The sequence below is a fragment of the Vombatus ursinus genome, unplaced genomic scaffold (genome assembly GCF_900497805.2).
Source record: "Vombatus ursinus unplaced genomic scaffold, bare-nosed wombat genome assembly UNPS02005659.1, whole genome shotgun sequence".
Lineage (NCBI taxonomy): Eukaryota > Metazoa > Chordata > Mammalia > Diprotodontia > Vombatidae > Vombatus > Vombatus ursinus.
In genome coordinates, this window is record NW_020945437.1 from 22,692,955 (window position 1) to 22,705,216 (window position 12,262).

At 43.8% G+C, this 12,262-nt stretch overlaps 1 protein-coding gene across 9 annotated transcripts in view; it reads left to right on the top strand.

Annotated features, from left to right (window-relative positions):
• The window catches only part of ARRB1 (arrestin beta 1), a 114,167-nt gene that overhangs the window by 48,561 nt on the left and 53,344 nt on the right, over window positions 1–12,262 (top strand). The window contains exon 1 of one of the 9 annotated variants that reach the window (XM_027848207.1): window positions 9,710–9,758. The exons of the other annotated variants lie outside the window; for them this stretch is intronic. Within the exon in view, the coding sequence (XP_027704008.1) occupies window positions 9,754–9,758 (5 nt within the window). The 5' untranslated portion in view covers window positions 9,710–9,753. Of the gene's footprint in view, window positions 1–9,709; window positions 9,759–12,262 lie in introns of those variants that run through there. 9 annotated transcript variants of the gene reach the window in all.

Genomic DNA, 12,262 nt, shown 5'->3' on the forward strand with positions numbered 1-12,262 from the left:
ACACACACACACACACACACACACACACACACACACACACCCCAGGAGGGCATGAAGGAGCAGCTGTGCTTGTGTGATTGAGCTATTGGGTTCCAAGATGACCATCTATTCATTCAGAGTCTCCAGGGCCAGGATTGCTTAAGTCAATTTCATCTTACTCTGTGTGTGTGTGTGTGTGTGTGTTTAACAATGTAGGGTCATTTAGAGTAGACCATCCCCTGGCTTCAAGAATTCATTTGAAGCAGGTGAATCTTTTCTGTTTTTTCAAAGATCTGAGGAAGGAGATTCTTCCTTGGGCCCCTCTTTTGACTTAGCAACATTTCTACCTGTTTGGACATTTGGGACCCTGGGAAGGGTGGGATGGTGAAAAGAGATCTGAATTTGGAGATAGAAGATGGAGGTTTGAACACTAGGCGAGGGATAGGGCCTGTACCAGTTATACCACTGATATAGGGATCTCTCAGCAAGGTAAAGCTCCTTACCAATGTAGGTTGGCACCTTTCCTTAACTTAATCTTAGATAGTTACCCAGAGGATTGAGAGGTGAGGTCATTTGCTCAGGGTCCCACAACCAGTGTATGTAAGAAGTATTCTTGAACCCAGGTCTTAGTTTTGAGGCCAACTCTCTTATCTACTTTGCCTTTACCCCTTCTCACTTTGATGCTTAATAATAATTGACATTGGTCTTAAAGTTCTTTTAGATTTGTAAAACACCTTACATGCGTTATCTCTTCATCCTCACAATAAGGTAGCAGCTATTATCCCCATTTTACAGATGAGAAAACTGAATTTGAATTTGAAAGAGTTGTGGCCTACTCAGGATCACCCAGCTATTAAGTATCTGAGGCGGGATTTGAACTTGGGTCTTCCATGACTCCAAATCCAGTGCCCTAGCCATTGTGTCACCCAGCTGCTTCATCCTCTTACCTCTCTTCTTCACTTCCATTCCTATTCCCTTTGCAATTATGGATTTATAGATAGAGAACTGGTTTTTTAGATGGTGTCCAGACCTGACTCTGCTGCTTAGTACCTTGGACAGGTCCCATCTCGAATCTCTGGGTCTCAGCTTCCTCATTTATGAAAGGAGGGGTTGGGTTTAGTGATGCCCAAGCTCCCTTCCAACACTAAATTCTTTGATCTCTCTTCCTTAATCAATCAAACAATATTTAATGATCCTTCATTCCTATGGCCCTCCTTCCTCTTTTTCTTTCTCCTGCTTCCATTTCCATTCAGTCCCATTCCACATTTAAGCATCAACTATGTGAGTGGCCTCTTATTTCTCTTCTACTCTTTCCCCATTTTTCCTGCTGCCCTGTTGAGTGCTGAGAATTTTTTTGGCTGACTGTGCTTTGAGCTCTCTGGAGGGAAGGTGCAGAAACTATTTAAATAATAAATAAGGTAAACAATAATGGGAGCTTAGCCCCAGACCACAAAGCTAATCCCCATGTGGGAAGGGCGGGCTTAATGGGGGTGGCAGATCACTGGAGTCCAATTTTCTGCTTATTGATATGGTTTTTTTATGGGGTCCATAGTGGTGAAGAAGTGTGAGACTGGAAGAGAAGAATGAGTTTGGTAGGAACCTCTATTGATGGCAAAAAAGGAAAAGGAATACCTCTTTCTCTGTCCCTGTCTCATAATCCTTTTTCCTTCATCTACTCCCTGCCTTCTCTTTTGCTCTGATCCCTCTTTTAGATTTCTCATCTGTAGAATGGGGAGAATGGCATCTGTATCATTTCCCTCACTGCCTTGAAGTAAGGATCAAATGGAATAGTAGTTACAAAGAGCTTTGGAAACTCGGAAATGTTCTCTTTGTGTCAGCATTGGAGGCAGTTGTGGGGTGGTGAATAGAATGAAAAGTTTGAAGGTAAATTTGGATTTGAGTCATACTTTAGATTCTTGCTATCTGACTGGGGCAAATCACTTAACCTTGCCTTGCCCTCGGTTTCTTCATCTGGAATATGAGGTGAATACTACCTATTGTTCCGACCAAAGGGAATGGGTTCAAATCAAGGGTGTGCTGGAACCAGCTGATCCAGGCTCCAAGCCCATTATTACATTTTTAGGGTGAGCCTTTATACCTCAGAAATTGGCAAAAGATACAAATCAGTGCTTGATTGACTGTTTGGCAGACTGTCATAGAATTAAGAAAATGGTAAATAGTTCAGATTAAATTTATGAATTTGTTGTCTGCACATTTCCCCCCTGGAGGGCTGTTAAACATTTAGCATCACATTTCCATGGTTCAGACCCAAGATTTCTTACTTACTACCTGTGTGACCTTGGGTAAGCCACTTCTCCAAAATCTGGTTCTTAGTTTCCTCACCTGTAAGATGAAGAGGTTGAACCAAATGACTTTTGAGGTCTCTTCCAGCTCTAAGTCTTAGTGTGAAATATTTGTGTAACCTCAGGCAAGTCACTTGCCCCTCTCTGGGCCTCAGTTTTCTTACCTGTTAAATAAGGGGCTTATAATAAATGATCTTCAATAAACTACCTCCTTCCGGCTCTAAATCTTTGATCACATGAAAGGGTTACCTTGAGAGGTAGTAAGTTCTGCATCCCTGGAAGAGTTTGAGCAGAAACAGATGACCACTTGCCAGAGATATTGTGGAGGGGATTCCTGCTTGCCCTAGACTAGAAACTTTCTGAAGCTGCTTCGAAATGTGAGGTTCTGTGATTTTGGTGTTGGAGCTTCTAAAAGTCTCTGATCTCTCCTTCCATCAGCTCTGCTGTGGCACTGGTGAAATCTGAATGACGCATGTACTTCCCACCACTCATCCTAGGCTTTGCTGATGGGAAGAACCCTCCCTGGAGATGGATGGGGAGGGAGAGAGAGCAAAGAGAGGTGGCAAAGAGAAGGGAAGGCTATATAATGGATCCAGATTAAAGCACAACCACCTCCAGCTACCCTGGGCCCAGGACACTTGGATGAGAGGGAAGGGAAGAAACTGAGAGAGGCTGGGAAGCTTCACTGGCACTGGGGTCTGGGTTTGAGTTTCCTTCTCTGTAACTGTGGCATAGTATGACATCTGGAGTCAAACCTCAGGCCCATCTGCCCCTTTCTAGCTTTGTGACCTTATTTCATCTCTCTGTGACTTTATTTTATTTTATTTTTTTTTCTGAAACCATCCTTCCTCTGGTCTAGGGTTATGTCAACAAGCATTAATCACTTACTAAATTCCAGTAAGCATGAGGGGAAAAATTCCCTGCTCCTGTAAATACTTGTGAACAGAACTTTCTCTCAAGAGCAGATGATGGGAATTTGCTAACCCTCGGACAAGGGAAGATGATTTTTTCCCCAGGTGGAATTCTCGAAGTTGACTGGAGCAGAGAACAGAAATGGAAACTGAAAGAAGGGTCTTTGGTCAGTGACAGTGCTGGGATTTGAGCCCAAGTATGTTGGATCCAGCCCTTCCTAGCAACCCAGATCCATTCCCCCAGGGAACCATGACCCTGAATCTGGTATAGAAGAGAAAAGCTCAGGTCCAGGCTCCAGCTTCCCAGCCTTCATCCTCCTTCCCCTTGTAGCCAAAGATGCCGACCCCAAGTCAGGATTCCATTGTGAGCACAGAGAATTTTCTCATGTATCTAGTTTTCTCATCTGTAAAATGAGGGATTGAATCAGACTGTTTCCAAGGTTCCTTTTGACTCTCAATCCTATGATGTAATGATTCCGAAAGGGTTTCTTCAAGAGACTTTCCAGCATCACCCACTCACCTCCATTGGAGTCCCACTCTAACACCCTCTGTAAGCTCCCCAGGGCCCACTGAATAAAGTTCTGACTTGTTAGTCTGACATTCAAGGCCTGATCTGTTCCTCATCATTGTCATGCAATGCCTCTGCTTCAGATTAGGGACAGTTCCCTGAGGAAAGAACTATATAAGGGATTCCTTTAGACTGAAGTCTCAGAATAACTTTGTAATTTAAACATTTTTTTTTAAAATGCTAACCACTTTGAGAGCCAAATTTAGAACTGATTCTCCTTACTATGAGATTTCTCCAAAAGTAGTATCATGGAAGCAAAGTGGGTGTGTCCTCATTGGAGGTGTTCAAGCTAAGGGGATTTCAGGTATGGGGCAGTTTAAATAGCCTCTGAAGTCCTTTCTAATGCTGAGATTCAAGTGACTCTATAGGCTCTTTCTAAGATGGATTGTATACATCTCTGCCTTCTAAAGTACCAAATTTAGAACATATATATATATATATATATATATATATATATATATATGTATCCTTTTTGTGATGATTCAGAGACATTGTAATAAATATCTGTGGTCTATGGCCTAGAATACAGTGGTGCCCTCCAGGACGACTGAGATATATGCTACTGTTTGCCTGCTTTTATATTTTGTGGCCTGAGACTAGTGGGTTTTGTAAGTTTTTTTGTCTGCCTTTCCCCCCTAGGTTTTCCCTTTTGCTAACAAACAACAACAATAATAACCAGTATTCATGGAGCACTTTAAGGTTTGTAAAGTACTTTACATATGTTATCTCATTTGGCTAAAAACAACCCTGAGAGGTAGGTGCTATTACTATTCCCATTTTACCGAAGAGAAACTGAGGTAGATAGTGGTTTAGTATCTTGCCCGGAGTCCAATAGCTAATAAGTGCCTGAGGCAGGATTGGAACTAGAATCTTCCTGACTCAGAGTCTAATATTCTATCTGCTAAACCACCTGTGTCTCCTCCCTGCTGTCAGTGCGCAGGCCTCTAGGTGCCCCTCCCCCCTTTTCTAAGTGGTTGTGATCTGGGGTGTCAGGGAACGTAGTATTTTAGATTTGTAGTTAATGTGAGTCAACCGTCTCTCCATGTTGGCTTGTGAATGAATAACCTGTGTGAGCTTAGGTGCGTAGAATTTGCAGTCTCTCAGGGGACCTTGCTTACTAGGTTTCTACTTCTTGGAGTTAGCACGCTAGATAGGCTGGTGACAGCTCAGTGAGATAGACAAGCGTAGCATGGAGAGTCAGGCGACACCAGGAGTCGGGAAGCCCAGATTCAAGACCAGCTTTGTTACCAACTGGCTGTGTGACCTTGGATGAGTCACCTGCTCTCTGTGGGTCTTCTTTTCCTCCTCCATAAAGGAAGGGGGTTTGACAAGATGGTCTAAGGTTCCTTGAAGTTTAAGATTTTGTGAGTGTAAATGAGGCATTATTATGCATAAGAATTCAGGATGTGGAGAGAAAATACCATTTATAATGGTATTTGATTAAAACTATTGAGGGTTTCTGAATCAATGAATCAATCAGCATTTATCGAGGCTGACTGTCTATCAGGCACCATGCTTAGTGCAGGAGGTACAAACACAAAAGTGAATGGGGAAAGGAACAATATGTACACGTGAATATATATAAAATACATAAAAAATGAATATTAGGAATATTTGGAAATAACACCATTAGCTGGGAGAGGATCAGGAAAGACTTCAGGAGTGAGAGCAATGAATCAAGGACTACATTGAGGTGGTGAAGCCGGGTAACTGGAAGGATAGTTGTGCTCTAGGCAGTAACAGGGAAGTTTGAGGAAAAGATAATGAGCTCTGTTTTGGAATTGGAGTTTGAAATGCTTCCTGGCCATCCTATTTAAAATGTCTAATGCACAGCCGGTAATGGAAGAAGGGAGCTTAAGATTTAGACTAGGGCTAGAGACGTACATAGATCTTGGACTAATATGCTTAGAGATGATAATTGAACCCATGAGAACTTCTGAGGTCACTAAGAGAATGTAGGGAGAAAAGAGAAGCGGGTCCAGGACAGAGCCGTGAGCTGCATCCACAGTCAGAAGGCATCCAATGGCGGATGATCCAGCAAAGGAGGCCCTGAAGGAGCCTTTAGACAGGTAGGAGGAGAACCAGGAGAGAGCAGTGTCATGCTAAGAGAAGAGAGAATCCAGGAAGGGATAGGGGGTGGTCAGTAGTGTCGGAGAAAAGTCAAGAAGGATGGGATTTGAGAAGAGGGGTTAGATTTGGCAATAAAAAGAGTATTAGGAACTATGAAAAGAGCAGTTTCGGTTGAGTAATGAGTTGGAATCCAGATTGCAAAGTGTTTAGAAGACAGTGAAAGAAGAGGAAGTAGAGGCAATGTGTGGAGATAGCTTTTTCAAGGAGTTTGGCTAAGAAAAAGGGAGGAGACATATATATATATATATATATATATATATATATATATATATATACACACACACACACACACATGTATATACATATACATATATACACACACAGCATATATATACATATACATATATATATATATATAGTATAGTATAGTATGGTAGCTAGCAGGAATCGTAGGATTTTTAAGGATGAGGGTGACTTGTGTGTATTTATAGGCAGAAGGAAAGAAACCAGTAGAGAGGGAGAGGTCAAAGATTAGAGAGGGGGGAGTAATCTTCCAGAAAAGATGGCAGAGTGGGATGGGATGGGATGAAGGGTTACGTGGAGGCGTCTGCCTTGGAGAGGGGAGAATAATGTCAAGACTTTGTGAGATTAGGAGGAGGGAAGAAGGGCCCCCCCTTTTCTCCATAAAGCAAGGTTTGGAACAGCTCCTGTGGTAAGTGGAATAGAGGCACAATCAGAGAGGCATGGAAGGATTGCTTTGCTGTAGTGAGAGCCCAGTTGAGATTAGATAGCAGATTTGTTGTGCCTTAGTCATCTTTATTGTGTGATGTTCTCCTGTTCCAATTAATAGTATGAGAGTAGGGGTGGGGGGAGGTATTAGGGGTGAGAAGGGAGTAATCCAAGGTTGAGAATTTGACAGGGTGCAGGCAGCAGTAGGACAAAGGGACAACAGACTTGAGGGTAGAGGATGGTGTCGAGTTGAATTGATAAGAAGTAGAGATTGGGAAGGTGTGAGAATGTAGCACTATGAAGCTGATGGCCTGGGAAAGAACTGAGGGGTGGAGGGTGGAAGACTGAGAACTGGTTTAGAAGGTGCCATGGAGATTCCATCTCCATAGGAAGAGATGGAATAATAAGTTACATTCAGATAAAGGAACTTTAGAGTTCTTGATCATGGGATGTGGAACCTTTGTGGATGATAACAAGATCTAGGGTATGACCAATCATTCTTATGATAGCTGAGGTGGCATAGAGAAGGTCATGGGAATTGAATTGATTGAGGAGCAAGGTTAGAATATTTGAGGGTACATCATTCTGTATGTGGATGGGATGGGAGGGCAGGAGGTGGGGAAGATGCTTTTGAGGCTAAGAAAGAGATGAAGAAGGGAGCAGAGATGAGGGAGAGCTGATCTTCATCTGCCAAATGATTTTCATTTGATCAGTGTTTTGGTTGAGAGGTTTGTGTGAGTGTGTGTGTGTGTGTGTGTGTGTGTGTGTGTGTAAGAGTAAGCATAAGTGCCATGGGACTGTGTTGTGTCATTGTATCTGGGGGTGACCACAACTGTGTTGTGAAAGTGTGGGGACCTGTGTGTGTATGTTTGTGACCATGTAAGTCTGTGTGTCTGTCTGAGGGAGTGTGCCTATCTGCATTGTGTGTCTATGTAATGGGAATATGTTTCTGTGTGACTGTGGGATTGTCTGTGCCTATGTGTACCTGGGTATGTCTGTGAGTATGTATCTGTGTGCAAGAATAATAATGAATAACAATAACTTCCATCTTTATGGTATTTGGAGGTTTCTATGAAGCACTTTTTTCACTGTGACCTGGAGAGGTAAGAAGTGAGAGAGTTAATATCCCAGTTTGACAGGGGAGGAAACTGAACCTGGGACAGATTAAGTGATTCTGAGGGATGAAATTCGAACTCAGGTTTCCTGATTCCAAGATGACTTGGATTGAAATGTTGCTTCAGATCCACAGGCCCTCAAAACCCCAATTTCCTCATCTGTAAAATGGATATCAAAATATATTTCCTACCTAACTCACAGGGTTGTTGGGATGAAAGTGCTTTGTAAACCTTATAGTGTTTCTATAAATGTGAGTAATTGTTAACAAGAACTCCTGCTAGAATACACAGGGCAAGTGGTATTCCTGCCTATGCTTGAAGACCTCAAGGGATGGGAAGTACATCACCTTCACTCAGCTGGGCAGCATGGTCTCTGAGGGTTCCTTCTGACGTGGAGATTCTGTAGTGCTGTGACTTTTCTGCACCTGGGGCAGCCCATTCTGCCTTGGGACAGATCTAATTGCTAGTAAGTTTTTCCTTCCATTGAGTCCAAATGACCATTTCCCCCCATGTTCATCAACTGCTCCTAGTTCTGCCCTCCATTGCCAAGCAGAATAAATATGACCTAAGGTTTCTTTCACTTGATGTGTGTCATCTTCTCTCCCTCCCCCACCCTAAATTTTCTTTTTTTCCAGGCTGACCCATTTCTAGTTGTTTCAACTGATCCTTCCCTGGTGTGAATAGAGATGTGGAAGTAGCCTGGTATAGTGGATAGAGTGTTGGCCTTGCACCCAGGAAGACCTGAGTTCAAGTTTTGCATGTAGTACATACTGGTTCTGTGACCCTGGGCAAATCAGCCTCTAGGCAACTCTCTAAGAGTTTGGGTTGAAGAGAAAGTGCCTCCTTGCATTAGTACAGGGAAGTTCCTCGTTGGAAATTCCCCTGGACCAAAGCAATCATGGTTCCAACGCCTATATAGGGCATGATCTCGAGGCCCTTCCTCATCCTGGTGCCCTTCAGGAATCAGAGATCCAGGAAAGGGCAGAGACTCAGATGGGGTGCCAGAATGTCAGGGGGAGACAATTGTTTTCAAGCCCTTTAAGAGTGCAGTTTGGGTAAGAAGGATGTGCTAATTGCCTCCGATCCTTCTCTGATCCATAAAGCTGATGAGGCAGGAAGGCCACTTGCCAGCCCCTTGTTAGCCAAGGCTGAGTGTCTGTGTGTTCTTGGAAGTAATGGAAATGCATTCCTTTCTGAGAATCACGCCATTTATCTCTCTCCCAGCTCTTTCTCATCCATTATCTCATTCTGTCCTTAGGGAAGAATTCAATTCAATTCAATTCAGCTGTATTGCGTGCCTACTTTGTGGAAGGCACTGCTGTAGGGGTGGGGGGGACATTTTATGTCTTAAAGGGTCTATGATCCCATTGATGTGGACCCCGCCCAAATCCTACGGGCCACAGCCCACCTGTGTCTTCTTATCCGGGGTGATTCTTGTCCTCATCCTCCCATAAATAGGTCCCATCAATATCCTAAGGGTTATTCTCTCAATCCCTTACCATGGCATAGATTTCCATAGATACCAGTGGGAGAGAGGGCTACCCATCAGCCATCGCTTGCTCTGGCTAGGTGACCCATCTGCCTCTTTTACTAGTCTTTTACTGTCTCTCTCTGAGAGACAGTGTGAAATAGAAAAGAGGGCACTGCTTTTGGAGTCAGGGGACCTGGATTCAAATTCAGTCTCTGTCATTGACTACTGTTTGTATGATTTTGGACAATTGACTTCACTTTCTGGTCCTTAATTTTCTTAGCTGTAAAAGAGAGGAGGAAGGGCGTGTTTTTCCCTCCAGCTGTGAATCTATGGTTTCTTACACAGCTGGGCAGTTCTTGGCTTCATGAGGTGAAGGGAGCTGTCCAGCTGCCTACCTGGATGCTTATTTCCTTGGAATTGTTCGAACTGATAGGAAGTTTTTCCAAAAAGTAACAACTCCCCCAGTTGATATGTGATTGTGTCATGTCAGCACTAGAAGATTCCTTTTCCTTTATTTTACAGATGAGGAAACTGAGGTCCAGAAATCACAGATCCAGAGCTAGAAGGGAATTCATGGTCGTTTAGTTCCAAGTCCATCATTTTACAGATGAGGTAATTGAGGCTCAGGAAAGTTAAATGATTTGCCCCAAGGTCACATATGTATTAAATGTCAGAAGTGGGATTTGAACCTAGATCTTTGAATCCACTCTTTCTGCTAGTTGTCCTTTGGAGCCCATGTCCATGGAACAAATCTGCTTCCTCTGCCCCCTGGTATCCCTTCAGATATTTGAAGGAAGCCATCATGTTTTCCATTAAGACTGTAGGAACATAGGGCCTAGTTCTCAAAGAGCCCTTGTTGACTATCATCTTATAGTGAGGAAAATAAAGTCCATAGAGGGGGTGATGACTTGTCCAAGGTCACACAGTAAGTAGAAGAGCTGTGATTCATACTCAGCTCCCCTGGTTCTCAGTTACTCGGTTGTACTCTTTCCACTATGCTGTGCTGTCCATCAGCTAGACAACCCCAGTCACCACAAGCCATCCTCATTGAACATGATTTCCAGCCCTAAAGTGTCAGTCCCTGACCCTTGCCTGGAGGGATTAGTCACAGTGCTCAGCCCCCTTTGCCCAGAAGAGGATGGGGAGACTGCCCTACTCATACCAGATCTCTTTGCCGTTGAGAGCAAGAGGAACTGATCTTTTAAAAAAAAATTGAATCTTTTCAATCAAGTGACTCTTGAGTATTAATCTCTATTGTTTGTTTATGCCTGTGCTAAGGCTGGGGCACCATCTCCTAGGTTGCCCGAGGCTGTCTCTAACAGGCCAGGCTGTGGGACTGAGCAGTGTGGGGTTCAGCCTCTAGCTGCTTCTTTCCCTGTCTGGGTGAGGACCCCCTGGGAATTCTCCATATCCCTCCCTTAGACTCCACCCTGCAGCTCCCTGGGGGAATGGCATTGCTTGAAGGAGATCTGCTACTTGTTTTCCTTCTGGCTGTGGTCCTGGTGACAGAGTTGCTATGTCTCCAGGGTCAGATGCAAAGTTTCTCTTCATCCCTGTTTTCTCTGGAAATCCTAGGATCCTCTGTTTAGAGATCCAGGGGACTTGAGTCCAGCTCTCACATCTGCAAAATGGTAGAAATGGGGAGGCCCAGGGAAGTGGACCCACTTCAATGGGCCCAGGTCTCACAGGTAACAAGACAAGATGGGACGCCACACTGTCAGACTTCAAGTCAGATTCTCTTTCCACTCTATTGCATGCTCTGGCATTCTTTGTCTGGAAAGCAGAGATCACCTGGTCAGTGTGTTCTGTGCGAAGTGCCTTGAGCTTGGAGTCCAGAGCCAGTGTGAATCTTGACTCCCTCAGCTCAGCAAGTCGAATTTTCTGTGTTTCAATTTCTTCTTCTCTGAAATAAGGACAGTAATCCTCCTGGTACTGCCTTTTTCAAAGGTTTATTGTGGGAGAAGCACTTTGTAAAACCTGAAAGGGCTGTAGAGATATATGATGTTATTGTCTGATTCACCCTCTGGTCTCCAGACTCCTTACCTCACAGGCAACTCCCGCCCTCATCTTGTTGCTGTTAGGACCAAGAAATGTGAGGTCCTTTGTAAACTGTAGAAGCATTATCTCAAGGTCATTTATTTTGTTATTCTCCCTTGCAGAAAGAGCTCACAAGTCTGATAGCCCCTTTGATTTATAAGGGACCTTAGAGATTATCCAGGCTAGGAATTCTTAACCTTTCTTGAGTAATGGACTCCTGTGCCTGTCTGGGGAAGCCTGTGGATCCTCTCTCAGAATAATGTTTCTAAATGTACCAAATAACATATATAGGATTACAAAGGAAGATAATTACATTGAAATACTTTTATCAGACTATGTTAAAAATGTAAGCAAAAACAAGTTTACAGACCCCAAAGTTAAGAACTCCTGGCCCTAGTCTGACCCTTCCATTTTCCAGAAAAGAAAATTAAAGGCTCTAAATGGGAAAGGATGCACCTAGTTCGTGGTGGAATAGGACCTAGAGTTGAGGATTCCTGCTAGCCAGCTCAGATCTTTTTCCTCTCTGTCCAGTTCAGAATTTGACCAGGGATGATTCTTGGCAGCTAGATTAGGGAAGGAGACTGTTAAGTTAGCAGAATCCTGGTGGGAGGGAATAAGGTTCTGAGCTGGGATGGACATTTCAAGTGCAGTTTGGGTGGAAGCATTCTTTAAGAGATAGACTGGATAGACCTTGGCCAAGATGTGGGGGAGGGCAAAGTCAAAGCTGACTCAGAACTTCAGGCCCTGGGTGACTAAGAGGGTGCTTGGGTCATCTACAGAAATAGGGAAGCTGAGGGGTGGGGCCGGTTTGGAGGGGAAGATGAATTCAGTTTTGGGCTTGTGAGTTTGAATTTTGGGTAGGACGCCTTGGTGAAATTTGTCTGACAGTGGCCACAGCAGAACTGGACCTGGGCTAGGGAGAACTTGCCGCTGGAGATGTAGATCTGAGAATCCCATCAGTTGGTTAAATTTCAGTTCAACCCAGCTAACATTTAGGGAGAAGCTGGAGGGAAGAGAGGGAGCTCATTGTCTAGTGGGGCCATTATAACATAGTAGATAGAGTGCTGGTTCTGGAATGA